Genomic DNA, 19,405 nt, shown 5'->3' with positions numbered 1-19,405 from the left:
AAAAAAAAGTGGTGCTACAGTAGTACATTTGTATCCTTTCCAAAGGCTCTACATTCTTTCTGTAATGAGACAACCAGTATTGTACAGTGTCCAAGTCCAGCCTAACCAAAGTGTTAGGCAAAAACATGACTTCCTTACTTTTGCAGTCAATGCAAGCCTTCTATAAGCCTTGGCTACTTTCAGTGAGCTATGGACCTGAACCCTGGTCCCTTCTATACATCAATTACTTTAAGAGCCCTGACATTAACTGTATACACTCCCCCACATTCCAGGCACCCACCATTCTTTGTAGGGGAAAACTAGTCCCCTTCCCCCACCCCCACTTCACCATAAATGCATGTATTCCAGTATGTGACCTTTCAACCCTGGGGAAAAGATTCTGTCTGTCTACACTATCAATGCCTCTCACAATTTTATAAATCATAAATCCCTTTGTCCTGATTTCTCTGCCCATACTTTTAACTGATCTATATCTACAACCTCTACTATTGTATCTCCTGGCAGCCTGTTCCAAGCACCTACCAATCTTTTTTTTTAAAACGCCCCACAGATCCCCTTTAAACTTCTCCCCTTCCTAATTTGAAATGTGTGTCCTCTTGTGTTTGACATTTTTACCCTGAAGGAGAAATATTCTGACTACCCTGTCAATGCCACTCCATGAGTGCTAGAAGTTTATAAAATTATCCTCCAGAGAAAACAGTCCAAGATTGTCCAATCTCATAGCTCATACCCTCGAATCCAGGCAGCATGCTGGATCAAATGGCAGTTCATTGCTTAGTGGAATATATGAGGTTGATGTAACCTATACTGTTCCAATAGAGAGCCTGTGATTCTGTGATTGCTCCTTTGAACTAAATACTATCCAACACAAGGATCATCCATTGTGGGAACTTTAAAAAAAAAATTGTTTAGTTCTGTTCCCCCATTATCTCATTTATTTTCTATAATAAATTTATTCTGCTATTTAATATTATTAATATTTAATATTAACCCAGTTAATAACATAACAGGGTTAGGCAATGGGTACAAATGCCCTTTCATGCAATTTTCTCTCAACGACGATTTCGACCTCCATCTCAATTCACCTCAGTCCCTGGACTTTTAAATTCATTGTATTCCTATTTTCTTGTAATGTCCTTTCACACTTAGTTCATTGTATCACCCTCTGGAATTGAGCTTCACACACATTCAGTCAATTGATCAACCACCTTATTTATTCTTTAAATTTGAAGTTGCATGCTGTCCTTTCAAAATCTAGGTGAATAGGTCACACAGAAACATAAAGTCAGGATAGGAGTGAGTCAGCCATTCAGTCCGAGCTTACTCCAATCTCTCTACAGGTTTCACTCCAGCCATCCCAAGAATATCCTTCCTCAGACAAGAAGACCAAAACTGCACACAGTGGTCCAGATGTCATTTCACCAAGACCCTGTATAATTACAGTAAAATATCCCTGCTCCTGTACTCCATTCCTTTTATTTTGCAGGCCAACACACCTTTTTCTTCACTTCATGTTGACCTTCAGCGAATGGTGCACAAGGACATCCAGATGTCACTGCATTCACTCTTTTCCTAATTTCTTGCCACCAAAGTGAATAATCTCACCTTTATGCAGATGATATTGCAAATATGATGCATTTGCCTACTCACTGAACCTATCCAAATCAACCTGGAGCCTCTGCATTGTTTCAGCAGAATACACTTCCATGTAGCTTGTAAATGCTACATTTAATTTCCTTATCTAAATCATTAAATATATATAGTGAGAAGCTGGGGTTCATGTACTAAAGTCTGTGTTACTGCCACTTTATCTTTCGTCTTCATTGCTGTCACTCGACCCACTAGTTCCTCCAGTGTGGTATAACCACCCTTTCTCTTTCTTTGTCAACGTCTCACAGATGGATTGAAGCAGACATTAGGCACGTTTAAGCTGTAGCACCTGGGTAGCCCTCCTGGGACCCAGATGTGATTACTGAGACAAAGGTGCTTCCAGCACCTTTTAAGCTGCAGGGGGATTGACCCATTAAATCGCCAACCTGGCATTTAAGGGGAAATCCTGCCCCCATGGTTACGTGGTTAAGTGATGCGTCACGCACTCAGAGGAATCATCAGTGTCTTCTCCCCACCCACCAGCCATCAGTCATTCCCTCCCCCATCAGTCCCCACTCACCATCAATCACCATCCCCCTGTCAATCGCGACCCCCACCGTCAATCAACACCCACCCTGCCAATCGTTCCCCTCCCCCCAGCAATGTCCCGCTGCTGCGAGCGTTGAGCTGTCACAGCCAGAGTGGCATTCACAGCAGCGGCAGTTCGTGGCTCCCCCCACCCCCCCACCACTGTGGCAGCGACCCCTCTTTCTCCCCACTACGGCAGCAACCTCTCTCCCACCGCAACAGTGACCTCTCTCCCACTGATTGTGGCACCCTCTCCCCTGTGGCATTGACCTCTATGCCCATGGCAGCGACCTCACTTCCCCCAACTGTGGGGGAACCCCCCCCCCCGCCATCACGGCAGTGACCTCTTCCCCAACCCCCCTCCCCGGGTCCTGCGGAAGTGACCCCTCTCTCTCCCCCAATCGGAGAAGGCACTTCATCCAGTATAGGTTACATCAACCTCATACATGCCAGTGTGTAAGCGCTGACATCACAGGAGAAACGGGGTTGGCCATTTTGCTGTTCAAGCCGTCAGAGGACGCATCCTGGTAGGTCAGGGACACGGTTGGATTTGGACCACGCTGACAGGGTTGGACCCTTTCAAGCTACCACGTGAGTGGGGGCACTAACCGGGCAAATTGCCTGGTTAACCCCATTTTACAAGGCAGCTTGAAACAGCCGAGTGTTAAAGATGTTTTCTATCCCCTCCCACTTTGGGGACAGAGGGTCGGACTGTCTCACACTCCAAGGCACTGGATCACACAGTGGTCTTTTACACGTGGGATAGGGGTTCGGTGGTTGTCTTTTCATTCTGTCAGCTTCTGTCTTCTTCCAGTTTAGAAAACTGGATATTTTTCCCAGTGGAACTGTGTCCTTTCATACTGGAACAGTGGGTTAGACACTGCCTTTGGCCACTTATGTTCAGGGCTTCAGACACTTTTCACCTTGCAACAGCAAGTTATTACTCTGGGGCAATGTGACCAACACTGTCCTTTCAGACTCTAGATTCTTGGTCACTGTGCTTTTATACACTTGGGGCAGTGGTCACAATCTCCTTTCATACACTGAGACAGTAACACAATGTTTTTATGCACCCTACATCAGGCGCTGTTCTTTCTTTCACTTAATGAGGTTTACGCTGTCCTTGCATACTCAGTACACTGTGTAACATGGTGGTCTTTCACTCTGGGACGGTGACTTTTGTGAGCCACCCAATCAGGGGTCAAGCTTAAAATGCTGCTTAACCTTTACTTTTATAGACGCTGAGTTTCTCCAGCACTTTTATATATTGCACTCGACCCCAGCATCTGCAGAATTTCCTGTTTAACTCCATTCAGCTGATCCAGTGTGAAGTCTCTTCGAGGGATGCCTACCCTGAAGGAGTTCTCCTCTTCTGATACCTTGGAAATGTTGGTTACCCTTTACCCTATAGTTGTGTGGCCTGCTGTGTTTCTCCGGCACTTATGTGTATTCAATCAGCGACTGCTTCTTTAAAGTTGGGAACAGATTTATTATTTAGTCTGTAGTACGGAGTGGGAGGCACTGAGGTTTTAGTGTTAGTACACCATGTTCTTGGCAAGAGTGGAGTGTTCCAGAGCTTGAGACTGAAGCTGTTCCTTGTTTTACTAAAGGTTCCTGCGTGAGGTTTCGGAGTTATATGATCCATCCCAGATTGCTGGCGTCAGCTACATTTTTTCCACCACCATCGCTGTAACTGCTGGTGAGTATTCATGCATTCCAGTAGGCATGTGACGCCTTGGTAATCTCCAGGAGATATTGTGGGTGGTATTAAAATGTAATAACATAATGGCACTCCAAGTGAGTTAACAGCTTGATGATAGTTGTTTGCAAATGGGATAGGATCTTGCAGGAAGAAGTGGGGAACCTGCCTGTGGTATCTTCCAAGTGTGAGACTAACCCCTGTGAAAGAAGAAGATCTTGAGAATGGTATTGCAATGTCATGGACTGGGGGGGTGGTTGTTGAAGGTTGGAGGGATGCTGATGTAGCCAACAGAATCTGACTCCTTCTGATTGATTTGTTTTACTTTCTAGGAGCCACGTTTTACCTGGAGTTTAATGGTGCTGATGCTCTTCACATCTGCATGTTCGTCCTTGGGTAGGTCAATTCTGTACACTCATCTAGCAATGGCATTGATGAATAAAACTAGCGCTGGAGAGAGAGAGAGAGATATGTAGGCAAAAAAATCCAGAGAGAGCGAATCACCTCATTAAAAATGAATCTGAGCAAACTCTGAATTGTTGTACTTTGGCGACAGTAACAGAAACACTTGCAGATTCCCAGATTAAACTTCTGATTGCTATTGACTGTTTTTCTGTATTTATCTTGGCCACTTCTTCCCCTTACCTCCTGCACTTTGTGTTGGGATCACTTCACAAGTTCTTCCCAGACAGGCCAGAGTAATTTTGAAGTGTGAAAATACAGAGAGCCTGGCCAATAATGAGCATCAGAGAAGCAAGTTGGCACTTGATAACACAGCAGAAACTGATCCTAACTCAGTGAAGGGTAGGAGTGAAAACCTGTTTCCTGCCTCAAGGTAGACAGGAAATTACTAATGAGAAAAGGGGGATGCTGGTATATTAACACCAGCACTGGAGAGAGATGTGGGCAAAAAGTCCAGAGAGAGCAAATCTGAGTTAACTCTGATTTCAGTTATCAATAGAATCCCAATAAACACCTTGTCTTTATAATCTTTATTGTCATATAAAATACTCATTGTGTTAAAATTCCTGTTTGGATTCGTTGTTTCATATCTGTGTACCTACTGCTCATGCCTAATTTCTTTCACCCCGTCGTTGGCAATGACGTAATCCATTATCATACAGAGAAACATAAGCTTATACACTCAGAATGGTTTTGTTCGGATGAGGGGAGAGTTCTGTCCCTGCTCCTGGTTTTGTGCCCTGTGCTCTGCAGCTGCAGCTGCCAGATCAAACCCTTGATCTGAACTGAGCTCCAGACCCAGTGGGATAAGGTTTCCACCAAGGAATTTGCCCAAACCAGTGACTGGAGTCTGAGCACTAGGATCACCACTTCCTCCATGGCTCCGTGTCTCTCCCTCCCCCATTACTACTTTAATTCCAAATCTGATCTCGGAAATTGTCCCTCTTCAATTTTTTTAAATCTTGGAGCGGTCTAAATCCTTTTCCAAAGTTATTTTAACTATTATGATGCAAGACTTCTTATCAGTTTACTTTTTATGGATGCGGGCATTGCTGACAAGGTCACTATTTTGCACCCAAGTCTAATATCTCTAGTAAAAGTGCTGTGTTTTTAACAAGACAAATTATTTGGATAATAAGTGCTTCAAATAAGAAATTTAGAGGGCTGACAAGAACATTGATGTGAAATTCACTTTGGAAAGATGTCTGCCAAAATATTACATTAGCAGAATTGTTCTCAAAATTAGAGCCACCTAATTTGGAGAATTGGAAGAACCATGCATATAAAATTGGCTCGCACAAAGCAGTGAATAATGTGCAATGGTTATTCTTGAGAATGGAGGAGAATATATAATTGCCTCCTCTCAAGGGTTGATATGGGAACTACACCATTTTTGCAAATGGCTTATTATACCTGAGCTTGGGAATATAACACATAATTTCAGAATTTGTAGATCTATTTTGGAATGTTAGAAAGAAATTCATGGATAGTCATACATCATGGAAACAGGCCCTTTGGCCCAACTTGCCCAGGCTGACCAAATGTCCCACCCACACTGTCTGCATAAAACATCATCCTATCCATGTAACCGTCCTTTTTTTTCTTAAAAGCTGCAATGGTACCACTTCCTCCAGCTGCCCATATGGCTCATTTTAATATGGATGAAATGAAAATATTTTAGCAACGGAACTAATGGACTATTTTTAACAAGGCCTGAGTGACGTCGTTACATCACTGGGTTGTTTTGGTTCGGCACTCTCATGCCTTATTCCATTTCCTTCCCAACCACTTCTGCTGACTGTTTGCTGGGCTTTTCTAGCACGTATATAGGCTTTCTCTACTTCCCCTCAACTCGGATTACTGCCCTGAACCCAAGTAATATTTGACCAAGCTGATCTCAGAACCAACCTGATTCTCACTTTATTTAATTTAAATAAATTTAAAAGTTAGGATTGTGTGAGGAAGAAGTTTCTTTTATGCAGCAAATAATTATGATATGCAGCTTAGTGGCTGTGGGAAGGCTGGCAAGGGAATTTATTAGAGGTTTCTAAACAGGAAAATAACTGGCTGTACTACAAGTGAAAGGAACAACCAAGTTGGTGGACTGGGAGTTGCTGAGGGTATGATTCTTTGATTCTGATTTCTTTATTTCCTTAGCTCCTGCATTGCCTTTCTTGGAGTTTTTTTAAGTACACAAAGCAAGAAGAAGGCTTTTGAACCATACATCAGCATGGATGTGATTCCAGGTGAGTAATTATGTAGATTGCTGACAGAGCCAGGATAGTGAAGATGGCTTTCAAGGACTGGAGAAGGATTTGGACGGCTTAGAAGGGTGGGCTGAAAGGTGGCAGATGGAGTTTAATGTAGATGAGTGTGAAGTGCTTCATTTTGGGAAGAATAATCAAAACAGGACGTATGTGGTGAAGGGGAGGGCGTTGAGGAATGAAGAGAAACAGAGGGGTCTTGGAATTACAGTTCATCGTTCTTTGAAAGTGGAATCTCATGTGGATAGACTGGTAAAGAAGGCTTTTGATGTGCTGGCCTTTATAAATCAAAGCATAGAATATAGGAGTTGGTAAGTGATGTTGAGACTATTCAAGGCATTGGTGAGGCCAAATTTGGAATATTGTGGAAGGATATCAGTAAGGTAGGGTAGGGAGGGTGCAGAGATTTACTAAAATGTTGCCTGGATTGCAGTAGCTAGAATATGGAGAAAAATTGAGAAAACTGGGTGTGTAGAAGGTTGAGGGGGGGTGGGGGATTTGATAGAAGTTTATAAAATTATGAGGGGGATAGACAGAGTAGATGTGAATAGGCTCTTCCCCTTGAGGGTAGGTGAGATTGGAACGAGGGGCCATGAGTTGAGGGTTAGGAGTCAAAAGTTTAGAAGTAACATGAGAGGGAGCTTCTTCACTCAGAGAATGGTGGCTGAGTGGAATGACCTTCCGGAAGTGGTGGTTGCAGCAGGGACAATTTTTTCATTTAAGAAAAAGTTGGATAGGTGCATGGATATGAGGGGATTGGAGGGTTATGGGCAGGATGCAGGTAAGTGGGACTAGAGGAGATCACTTAAATTGGTGTGGACTAGAGGGGCCGAAATGGCCTGTGTCCATACTTTAATTGTTATATGGTATGAGGAGACGAGGTGGGTGTGGAAGGATGTGATGAAGCGAGGGTGTAGAGGGGGAGTGTGAATGAGCAAAGGGGAGGGAAAGGGAAAGCAAGGTCAAGAGTATGAGGGAGTGAGGTGAGGGAGTGTGATAGAGTGAAGGGTTGGGCGAGGGAGTAAGTGGAAGGAAAGTGAGCGGGGAGAGCTAATGAGAGTGGGGAAAGAGCAAGGGAAAGGTCAGGTTTTAAGGAAATGATCAAGGTGGGGGTGGCCTAAGAACAAGCATGAGGTCAAGGTGATAGAGGAGTGAAGGGAAACCAGTGGGGGTGCCAGACAATGACAGAAGGTGAGAGCATGGGAGCACAAAGGGAGGGTGAAGAATTATGAAAGCACAAGGGAGAAGGTGAGGAAGAGGAACCAATGGCTCAGTGAAGAAGCAAAGGGGGAAGGGGAAGGGCAAGGGCAAGGGAAAGCGGAGAGAGCCAAGGGTGATGGGCTTAAAATGGAGGGTAAGGAAGCAGAGCGTGAGTGAGGAAGGTTGAGTAAAGGGAGGATGAGAGAGTAGAAGCATGAGGGAACAGACAGAGAACATGAAGGGATTGGAGAACAATGGAAGAGGGCAAAGGATGAAAATGCAGTGAGGGAGTGGTTGAAAATTGATGGAGCAGTGTGGGACAGGGTGAGGGAGCCAATAGGGTGAAGCTGGTGTCCGAGGAAGTAAAGGGGGCATGGGAAAGGGGTGTTAATGTACAAAGGGGGAGTGCGAGATACAGGGAGGGATGAAGGAGAGGAGGAGAATGAGGTGGAAACAAAGTGGAGAGCAAGGTCAGGGAAAATATAAAAGTAGAGAGGAGAGCGAAAGATCAAAGTGTGGGGAGCAAAGGAGGGGGAAAAGAAGAGAGGAAGGAAGTTATGAGGAGGGGAGTGAGGGTCGAGGTACAGGTGTAAGGGGATGAAGATATGAGGACAGCTGAGCAAATGAATTCAAGGTGAGGAGGTGAAGAAATGGGTGCAGGGTGTGGAAGGAAAGGACAAAGGTGTGAAGGTGAGGAGTGAAGGGGGTTAAGGTGGGTGGCCAGCCTTACAGGAGAGCAAAGGGTGAAGACAGTGGAGTCTGGGTAGTGAAAGGGTGGGCTTGTGTGTGAAGCAGGTGAATGAGAGGTGGGTATGAGTGAGCAAAAATAGAACACAGGGAAACCAGAGGGTATAAGGCAATGGGGTGGAGACCAGGGAGAATGGAAAGGAGTGGAGGGGATTGTAAGGCAGCAATGTGGCTTGGTAAGAGCCTGAGGGAGAAGGCAGGACAGAAGGGCTATGTTGTGAATGGGAGAGTTACAAAGACAGGATGAGCAGAGAGGGTCAGGGGAATGAGCAAATACACATACATAAAAACAATACTAGGCCCTTCAATACATTCCATCTTTTAATAAGATCATGGCTGATCTGATTATAAACTTGATATCTCATTCTCGTTTGTTTGGGCTAACCTTTCGCTCCATGTTTATCCACTCCTGCATTGAAAAATAGTTAAAAGGTATTTTTTTTCCCAGAATCCCCTTAGAAAAAGATTCCAAAAGGCTCTGAACTCAACTGGAGAGATTTGCTGTGCAAGCAGCGAGTTGCCAGAGGAACTCAGTGAGTCAGGCAATTTCAGTATGTGGCAGTTTTTCCACTTCGGGACCCTTTATCAAGAAACTTGGTTATCCAAAATCCACAAAATATCTGAGAGCTCCTCAGCTACCTGTTGTTTCACTGAAAGCTCGGCACAGACTGATTCTGTGTTGTCATAAGGTTGGTTTTGCTTGGTCCTTAGTGGAGTTGGAACACAGAAACAGCCCACTCTACCCACAGCTGAGTGTCAGAATTCATGGTTGTGGTTTTCACCCACAAGCTCACAGGAACATCAATTCCATACCAGCTCTTTGAAGAGAAACTGTCAGTCCCATCCTCCTGTTTTTACTTGAACACGATGCCATATAACCATATACAGCACAGAACAGGCCAGTTTGACCCTACTAGTCCATGCCAGAACAATTCCCCACCCTCCTAATCCCACTGACCAGCTCCTCCAATCCTCTCCCCCCCATGTAATTATCCAGTCTTTTCTTAAATGTAAATAACATCCTTGCTTCAACCACCTCTGCCAGAAGCTTATTCCACATCCCAACCACCCTTTGCGTGAAGAAATTTCCCCTCATGTTCCCCTTATAATTTTCCCCCTGCAATCTCAAACCATGGCCTCTGGTTTGAATATCTCCCCCACTCTTAATTGAAAAAGCCTATCCACGTTGACACTCTCGGTCCCTTTTAAAATCTTGAACATCTCCATCAAATCCCCCTCAATCTTCTACGTTCCAGAGAAAAAAGCCCCAGGCTGCTCAACCTTTCTCTGTAACTCAAACCCTGACATCCTGTCAACATTCTCGTGAACCTTCTCTGCACTCTCTCTATTTTGTTTATATCTTTCCTATAATTTGGTGACCAAAACTGCACACAGTACTCCAAATTTGGCCTCACCAATGCTCTGTACAATTTCATCATAACATCCCAACTCTTGAATTCAATACTCCGATTTATGAAGGCCAACATTCCAAATACCTTCTTCACCACACCATCTACCTGAGTATCAACTTTTTTTACCATAACTCCTAAATCCCTTTGTTGGTCTGTACTCCTCAATTGTCTACCATTCAATGTATATGACCTATTTAGATTTGCCTTTCCAAAATGCAACACTTCACACTTGTCCGTATTAAATTCCATCAGCCATTTCTCAGCCCACTCCTCTAGCTTTCCTATATCTCTTTTTAAGCTACAGTAATCTTCCTCACTGTCCACAATACCACCAATCTTTGCATCATCCGCAAACTTGCTTATCCAATTTACCACCCCTTCTTCCAGATCGTTAATATATATAACAAACAATAGTGGACCCAGGACCGATCCCTGAGGAACTCCACTAGTCACTGGCCTCCAATTTGACAAACAATTTTCTACCACTACACTCTGACACCTCCCATCCAACCACTGTTGAATCCATTTCTCTACCTCCTTATTTATACCTAATGCCTCCACCTTTTTTCCTAACCTCCTGTGGAGAACTTTGTCAAAAGCTTTACTAAAGTCTAAATAGACAACATCCACAGCTTTCCCTTCATCAACCTTTTTTCTAACCCCCTTGGAAAACTTTATTTGTTAAGCATGATCTACCCCTGACAAAACCATGTTGACTACTACCTATCAATCCCTGTTCTTCCAAATATTTGTAAATGCCAATTCCTTATAAAAGCCTTGATTGACTTTGTTACCACAAGCCATGAGCTCAACATTCGAACCACCCTCTGAGAAAATAAAATTTCTCCTCCCTACCTATTTCCTCAGCTACCATTTTAAATATGCTCATCAAACACTAACAATATCCTTTTTTTCCCCACTAAATACACCCACAGTCCCCATCTCGACTAACTCGGTGAATAGTGTTCCACTCCTTGATTAGTCTCCGATTGGAGAAATTTCTGCTGAATCCTGCATTGGATTTGCAACCCTTGTGGTCTCTACCACAAGTGGGAATGTCTTCCCTTTGTCTACACGTACATTTTGTTTATTTGGTGTCTTCATCACCTCCAAAACAAATTACATTCAACCTGTTGTTTTCCTCTAATAATAAGGGTTTTAAATGTTGCCATTTTACATTTTAATTCAGTTGAAGGAAGTTTTTCAATTTTCATTAGATGTTTAGCAAAATCAAGTACTTCCTGTTAAAGTCATTAAACATTTGGTAGAAATGACAAGAGTAAAAGAGTTAAAGCAGAAAACATTGGGGATACACATAGCAGGTCAGGTAGCATCCATGGATGCAGAAAGAGTAAATCAAAATCTCGCAAGGATACATTTGGTCAGAGTTTTTTTTTAAATAATTGACTTCAGTAGCAGGCTAATTCAGACTTTACCTTAATTATTTATCAGGAGGAGTCACGTGATGGAGTAGTGGCCGGTCAGGGAACTCCAGCCCTCTCCGGAAAAGTTTTAAAAAAACACACAAAACACAAAGGCACAAACATAAAAAGTAAAACAAAGTGAAAGTAAAGGTGGGAAGAAAATGGCAGCGAAGAAAGAAAAGTCGAAAGCAACGGAAAGAAGAGAAGAAGAAAGGACGTCGGAAGAAGAAGGTGAAGGCCTTACCTGTCCGAGGAGGCCCGCCGCGGAGAGAGAAGCCCACTCCCTAAGGTCAGTTGAAGTCCCAAGCTCGGGACGACAAAAATGACTCGCGGAGCCAAGTAAAAGTGTGCAACTGCGCATGACAAAAAAAACACTGACGGGAGGGGGGACCAGCTGAGGAGTCGATCTCCACAGCTGAGAATGACAGCTACAACACAACAACAGGAAGAGAACATAGAAAACAACGAGTACAAGAAAGAAGAGAGCAAAAAGAAAACAAGGAAACAACAGATGACCAACCCAGAGGAAGAAGAAGAACATAGAGAAATGGAAGAAGAAGGGAAAGGCAAGACAATGGATTTTTTTTTTAAAGAATATATGGAATCAGTAAAAGAATGGCAATTACAAGAATTTAGTGAAATAAAAAGAAGAATTAAAAGTGCAGAAGAAAAAATGAATAGATTAGAGATGGTCACGTCAGATATAGGAAAAAGAGTGGACAAGGTGGAAGAACGAGAAACAGCCGTAGAAATGGAAGTAGAGGACTTAAAAGAGAAATTAGAAGAATCTAATAAAAAAGTTAAAGAGACACAAGAGCTGTTAGCTCAGAAGATAGATATAATGGAAAATTATAATAGAAGAAATAATATAAAGATAGTGGGCCTTAAGGAAGATGAAGAAGGCAAGAATATGAGAGAATTTATAAAAGATTGGATCCCCAGGGTCCTAGGAAGACCAGAATTACAGGAAGAAATGGAAATAGAAAGGGCACATATAGAACATTAGCCCCGAAACCACAGCCACAACAAAAACCAAGATCCATTTTAGTAAAATTCTTAAGATATACAACAAGAGAAAATATATTGGAGAAAGCAATGAAGAAAATAAGAGAAGACAAAAAGCCACTGGAATACAAAGGTCAAAAAAAATTTTTCTATCCAGACATAAGTTTTGAACTTCTGAAGAAGAGGAAGGAGTTCAATACAGCAAAAACAATCCTATGGAAAAAAGGATATAAATTTATGTTAAAGTACACAGCGGTACTTAAAATAGTTATTCCAGGGCAGCAAAACAGACTATTCTTGGATCCGGAGGAAGCACGAAAATTTGCAGAACTACAAAACAGGCAGAGAGATGAAGACATGTAGCGAGAGTAAAAATGACCACGAACTATATGTATGAGTGTGTGTGTATATATATATATATATATATATATATGTATATGGGTGTGTGTGTATATATGTGTGGACATGAGTGTATCCGTATTTAAAGGAAAATATATAGAGTATAGATAAGAATTAATAAGGGAAAGAAAGGGAAGAGAGGAAGTAAGGAGGGAATTAAGAGAGTGACCTTTGTTATATATGAAAATTGAAATCTTTTCTGGGGGGGCTGGGTGGGGAGGAGTTACGGTCACTGCGAAATCAGTTGACACTTGCGAGTGAATTCGCAAATCCAAATGGAGAGGGGAGATGTGGTTGCCCGACAAGGGATAAAGGGCAACTCAGGAAGGGGAGGGGATAGTGGGGTTAAAGAAATTTTAGATAGGAGAATAAGGGAAATGTTTGATGTTTTAGAAATGTTGTCTTATAAAGTGTTCAAAACAGGAAAGCAGAAATGGATAAGAAGGAAATGTGATGAGGAAACGGAAAGGAAAGATAAACAAAGTATGAAATGGCTACGTTGAACTATATGACTTTAAATATTAACGGAATACATAACCAAATCAAAAGGAAGAAACTGCTAAATTTACTGAAAAAAGAAAAAATTGATATAGCATTCGTGCAAGAAACACATTTAACTGAAATGGAGCACAAGAAATTAAAGAGAGATTGGGTAGGACATGTAACAGCAGCGTCATATAATTCAAAAGCTAGAGGAGTAGCTATATTAATCAGTAAAAATGTACCAATTAAAATAGAAGAGGAAATAATAGATCCAGCAAGGAGATATGTAATGATAAAATGTCAGATATATTTGGAGTTTTGGAATTTACTCAATGTATATTCACCTAACGAAGAAGATCAAAAATTTATGCAAGATTTTTTTAAAGATAGCAGACACGCAAGGGAACATACTAATAGGAGGGGATTTCAACCTTAATTTGGATTCAAACATGGATAAAACTGGCAAAAAAATTAACAGAAAGAACAAAGTAACCAAATTTATAATTAAATCGATGGAAGAAATGCAACTTTTGGATATATGGAGGAAACAACACCCAAAGGAAAAGGAATATTCATATTATTCGGGTAGACATAAAACATACTCAAGAATAGACTTATTCCTGTTATCAGCTTGCATGCAAGACAGAGTAAGAAAAACAGAATACAAAGCTAGAATATTATCCGACCACTCACCCCTGATATTGACAATAGAGTTAGAGGACATCCCTCCAAGAATGTATAGTTGGAGATTAAACTCCATGCTACTTAAAAGGCAGGATTTTAGAGAATTCATTGAACGACAAATTAAAATGTACTTTGAAATAAATACGGAATCAGTGAAAGATAAGTTTATACTATGGGACGCAATGAAAGCGTTCATCAGAGGGCAAATAACCAAGATGAAGAAGAACTACAATCAGGAAACAGAGCAGTTGGAAATGGAAATAGTAAATATAGAAAAAGAATTAGCAATGAAGGAAGACACAACTAAAAGAAGAGAATTGGCAGATAAAAAAATAAAATATGAAACATTACAAACATATAAGGTGGAGAAGAACATAATGAAGACAAAACAGAAATATTATGAACTAGGAGAAAAAAACGCACAAAATTCTAGCATGGCAGCTTAAGACAGAACAAACTAAGAGAATGGTATTGGCATCAAGGAAAAAAGACAAACAAATCACATATAATCCAACGGAGATTAATGAAAACTTCAGAGAATTCTACGAACAATTATACCAAACTGAAAACGAAGGGAAAGAAGACAAAATAGATGAATTTTTAACTAAAATTGAACTACCAAAATTACAAATAGAGGACCAAAATAAATTAACAGAACCATTTGAAATAGTAGAAATACAAGAGATAATAAAAAAACTACCAAATAATAAAAATAATAAAACACCAGGAGAGGATGGATTCCCAATAGAATTTTATAAAGATTTATTAATTCTGCCCCTCCTGGAAGTAATCAACCAGATTGATAAAACACAAAGCTTACCAGATTCATGCAAAACAGCAATAATTACAGTAATACTAAAGCAAGGGAAAGATCCACTCTCACCAGCGTCATATAGACCAATATCTTTACTTAACACAGATTATAAGATAATAGCTAAACTATTAGCAAACAGATTAGCTGACTATGTACCAAAAATAGTAAATCTAGACCAAACTGGATTTATTAAAAAAAGACGAACAACAGGTAATATTTGTAAATTTATTAACCTAATTCATGCAGTAGAAGGGAATAAAGCTCCAACAGTAGCAGTTGCTTTAAATGGAGAGAAGGCCTTTGACAGAGTAGAATGGAATTATTTATTCAAAGTATTACAAAAATTCAGTTTACCAGAGAAGTATATTAATTGGATTAAAGCATTATATAAGGGGCCATTGGCGAAAGTGACAGTAAATGGATATATATCAAAGCAATTTAACTTAAGCAGATCAACAAGGCAGGGATGCCCACTATCACCCTTATTGTTCGTGTTAGCTATAGAACCACTAGCAGAATTGATAAGAACAGAAAATAATATAAAAGGGATAAAAATAAAAGACAAGGAATTTATAACAAATATGTATATTAAACTGCAAGGAAAGGAGAATGAGGAAACAAATGGTAAAACTAAACAAAAATGGGAACAAGATTTAAACATAAAGATGAAGGAAGCATGGGAGAAGTTATGCTTTGGAACTATGAGAAATACAATAAACATGAGGTTACGTATGATACAATGTAACTGGATACACAGGCTATACATTACACCTCAAAAGTTAAATAAATGAGACCCAACAGTATCAGACAGATGTTTTCTCTGTAAAAATGAAATGGGAACAACAATTAATGCAATTTGGACATGTGAGAAAGTGAAAAAATTTTGGGAAGATCTAAACCAGATATTAAATAAAATCACAAAAAGCAATATACCAAAAAACCCAGAGATCTTCTTCCTAAATAACATAAAAAACAAAGAATTTGGACTTGATTTGGATGGTGCACAAAAAATATTTGTTATGATAGCACTAGCTGTAGCAAAAAAATGTATTATGTCAGCCTGGAAATTAGAAGATAGCTTGAGAATACAACAATGGTATATAGAAATGAATAAATGTATTCCATTAGAAAAAATAACATATAATTTAAGAAATAATATTACAATATTTGAACAAATATGGAGCCATACATGAAACATAATAGAGAAAACCTACCGGAGACATCTACCTCCTAAAATGACAGAAGGAGAAAGAAATGAAAAGAATTGACTCAGTGGAACTTCTTGTTTGTTTTTATTGAGTGACAACATTGTTTGACGGGTTTAATGTATCTTAGATTCTGAACTTTGAATGGGAGGGGAGGTAGGGAGGGTGGGATGGGAAGAGGGAGAGGGGGGGAGAAAATGACACTGTATATATTTGAAAATGAAAATGTATGCATCTTGATCAATGTGGTTTATAGTGTGAAAAATAAAAAAATTTAAAAAAATATTATTTATCAGCAATATCCTTGGTTTTCAAATGAACACAAGTTGTTTCTAATCTCACCTCTGCTCAAATTTACTTTGTCATTTTTTCTCCCCATAGCTCTTTCATGGTCAGTCCCAGCCTCCTGCTTTGAGTGAGCACCTCTCCAGGTCCCTGACAGAGGCCCACATTTGTTTCTGTTACCATGCTGGGATTTCTTAGCAATCTGTACAAGCACTTTGGAAGTCATGTGCAGTGTTCATAAAATAAACAGATTAGACCTGCTGCTGTCAGAGGGGTCTATTGGTATGAAAATGTAAATCAGACAGTCTTTCGTGGATGCTTTTTCAGTTTTTAAATTAAAAGTGAAAATTTCAGGTTGCCCTGATAGCTTTGACATTATTCCCCACACCCCTCCCTTCAATCTCCCCACATCCCTCTCTTACAATGGTTGTTTCTTTTCCAGATCTCAGGAGCATGTTCGCCAAGAGTCCAGTGCAGCCAGAACTGAGTGGCTCCTTCTACGGAACCCTGGAGCACAGTGCCAATCCAGCTGAAAGCCAGCGTCCAGAAGTCCTGCCGGAGGCACAACACGAGAAAACGTCTCACCCAGTGCTGGCATCCAAGCAGGACTGAGCTCGGAAGCTGAGAGCAGAAGGATGCACTCTGGTCATTCAGGCCAGTCTTGTTCTCAGCCAGAGCTGCTCTTGGACTCTCCATGCTGTGATTGAAGCAACAACAGTGGGAACAGTTGAGAGAACCATCACCATCCCAGCCTCCCATTTCAATGCTCCTCACTTTCTGCTCCAAGATCTGTTGCAGCACCAAGCAGAGCGCAGAATAATGAAGCTGCATTACCTGGGGAGATTCCCGTGTGTTCCATACGATGGATGTACAGTGAAGCTACTTGCATTGACAGGCTCCTCAATGATTAAAATGCAGAGCTTCACCTTATTTAATGACAATTGATATTTGCTGTCCAGTAAAACCTGGATGATCTGGCATACTTGGGAATATGGTGCCAGATTATTGGAAATCCCTCATTATTATCCCAACTCACTTTTAATTCATTTTGGTAGATGTGAGGCTATTAGAATAAAATTTCAAGTGACCCAGTTAAGTTTAAAGAAAGCAGAATTCTGGTCAGTGGACAAAGGCATGGGAATCGGCAATCCAGAAGGGAGAGCAAGAATCACTACCCCAGTGAGCCAGAAGCAGGAGAACCTGGCCTTGGTGAATTAGAGGGAAGGTGGGAGCCACACCTCTGGTGTAGGGGAGGGAACGCGGGAAGTCGGAGGAAGCATGGGAAGTCGGCCCGGTGTGTGGTAGGGGAACTGGGGTCTCAGTAAATCAGAAGGGTTATATGACAAATATTACCTGGTCAACTCGATGCCGGACAATCAGGATGTCTGAATGGCTTGTCTGGCAGATTATCCGAGTTTTACTGTATGTGGAGTTCCGTGGTTAAAAATGACTGTTTTATCTCTATTTAAGAAAACTTTTCTGCTGGACAGTAAATATCTCCTCATTATTAAATAAACAAGACAAATCAATGGTCTATAAAGATTTGCCTTTATATTTTGCCTTTCACGCTAACCCAAGGTGCTTTAATCCCAATGAAGTACATTCGAGCTGCAGACTGATCTTAGCTGAAATGTTTATTGCAGAACCAACAAGAATAACTGCTCCACTGAACATCCCACTAATGTAGTTCTGAGCTCAAATAGGCAGTCAGTCAAGTGCTGTCAAGGAGGATGGGAAATGGAGCTCTCAGGGAAGGGTGGGTAGGGCAGCAGCCATTTTCAATGGGGGCAGTGTGCCCTCCCTCCCTGGGGGTGGGGCACAGCTCATTTAAGGGGAGTCACGGATTGAAAACAAAATAGTTGGTAGCAGAAAAATACAGAAGGTAACTGAACGTGAGCAGAGTCCTAAGAGGGCCAAATCCAAAGGTTGAGAATGATGGGTGTAGGGGATAGAGAGCAGAGTGGCATTAGGAAGATTAAAATTTGACATCAAGACCCATGAGGCAAAATGCCTAAAAGCCCAAGCAAATGGGAACATCTTGAAAGTGGGGTGAGTTTAGGGAGGAAACTCCAGGCAGATAATGGCGCAACAGTGAATTAAAGCAGTTTCGCAGGAGACCAGATTTGCAGGGAAGCAGATTCTTCTGAGATTTAAATGGCTGGAGAACGATGTAAAAAAGGTTGAAGTTTTAAACCATTAAGACATTGAAAATGAAATGTTTTAAAATGAATTGATTATTTATTGAGAACCGAATATAGCAGCATATTACAGGCCCTTCAGTCAACAATGTTGTGCCAACCCATGGAAACCTATCCACAACAATCTCACCCCTATCTCACACCCATAACCCTCTATTTTTCATGTGCCCATCCAAGAGCCTTTTTGAATGCCCTTGGCACAGTTAGTGCAACACCAGCACAGTGTCAGCAACTTGGCTGGCTTTAGAGAGTTTCTCTGTCCCCCCTTGTAACCTGTGTGCATTTTCTGGGTTCTCTGGTTTCCTCCCAACCCCTACAAGGTTGGTTAATTGGGTAGAATTGTACTGTATGGGTTTCGTGGGCTGGAATGGCCTTCTAGAACATTGAATATTACAGATCAGTACAGGCCCTTCAGCCCATGATGTGCCAACTGATATAAACATTCTTAATCTAAACCTTCCCTACCTACACCTATAACCCTCTATTTTTCTTGCATCTATGTGCTTGTTTAAGTCTTTTAAATGTCCTTATTGTACCAGCCTCCACCACCACTCCTGGCAATATGTTCCACGTACCCACGACTCTGCAAAAAAAACTTATCCCTGATGTCTCCCCTAAACTTCTTCCTTCTCACCTCATACAGAAATGCTGTAGTGTTTGCTACTCTTGCCCCTGGAAAAAGGGGCTGGCTCTCCACCCTATCGAAGCCTCTCAATCTTGTAGTCACCTCTCATCCTTCTTCGGTCCAAAGGGAAAAGCCCTAGGTCTGTTAACCTTGCCTCATAAGATACATTCTCCAATCAGGAAACATCCTCAAATCTCCTCAGCACCCTCTCCATGCCTTCCACATCCTGTAATGAGGTGACCAGAACTAAACACAATATTCTAAGTGTAGTCTAACCAGAGTTTTTATAGAGCTGCAACATTACTTCACGATTCTTGAACT

General features: G+C 41.3%; 1 protein-coding gene across 5 annotated transcripts in view; it reads left to right on the top strand.

Annotated features, from left to right (window-relative positions):
* nipal3 (NIPA like domain containing 3) overlaps nt 1–17,801 on the top strand; it is a 37,028-nt gene extending 19,227 nt beyond the window's left edge. For 4 of the 5 annotated variants that reach the window (XM_069895908.1, XM_069895906.1, XM_069895905.1 and 1 more), the window contains 4 exons: nt 3,789–3,877; nt 4,210–4,273; nt 6,497–6,585; nt 16,704–17,801. In XM_069895908.1, the coding sequence (XP_069752009.1) occupies nt 3,789–3,877; nt 4,210–4,273; nt 6,497–6,585; nt 16,704–16,873 (412 nt within the window). In that variant the 3' untranslated portion in view covers nt 16,874–17,801. Of the gene's footprint in view, nt 1–3,788; nt 3,878–4,209; nt 4,274–6,496; nt 6,586–11,414; nt 11,676–16,703 lie in introns of all 5 variants that reach the window. The other variant, XR_011343596.1, reaches the window with a different exon arrangement.
* The last annotated feature ends 1,604 nt before the right edge of the window (nt 17,802–19,405 follow it).

This window comes from Narcine bancroftii, chromosome 8 (genome assembly GCF_036971445.1).
Source record: "Narcine bancroftii isolate sNarBan1 chromosome 8, sNarBan1.hap1, whole genome shotgun sequence".
Taxonomy (NCBI): Eukaryota; Metazoa; Chordata; class Chondrichthyes; order Torpediniformes; family Narcinidae; genus Narcine; species Narcine bancroftii.
Note: the sequence above shows the minus strand (reverse complement) of the source record. Positions and strands in the feature narration are given on the sequence as shown.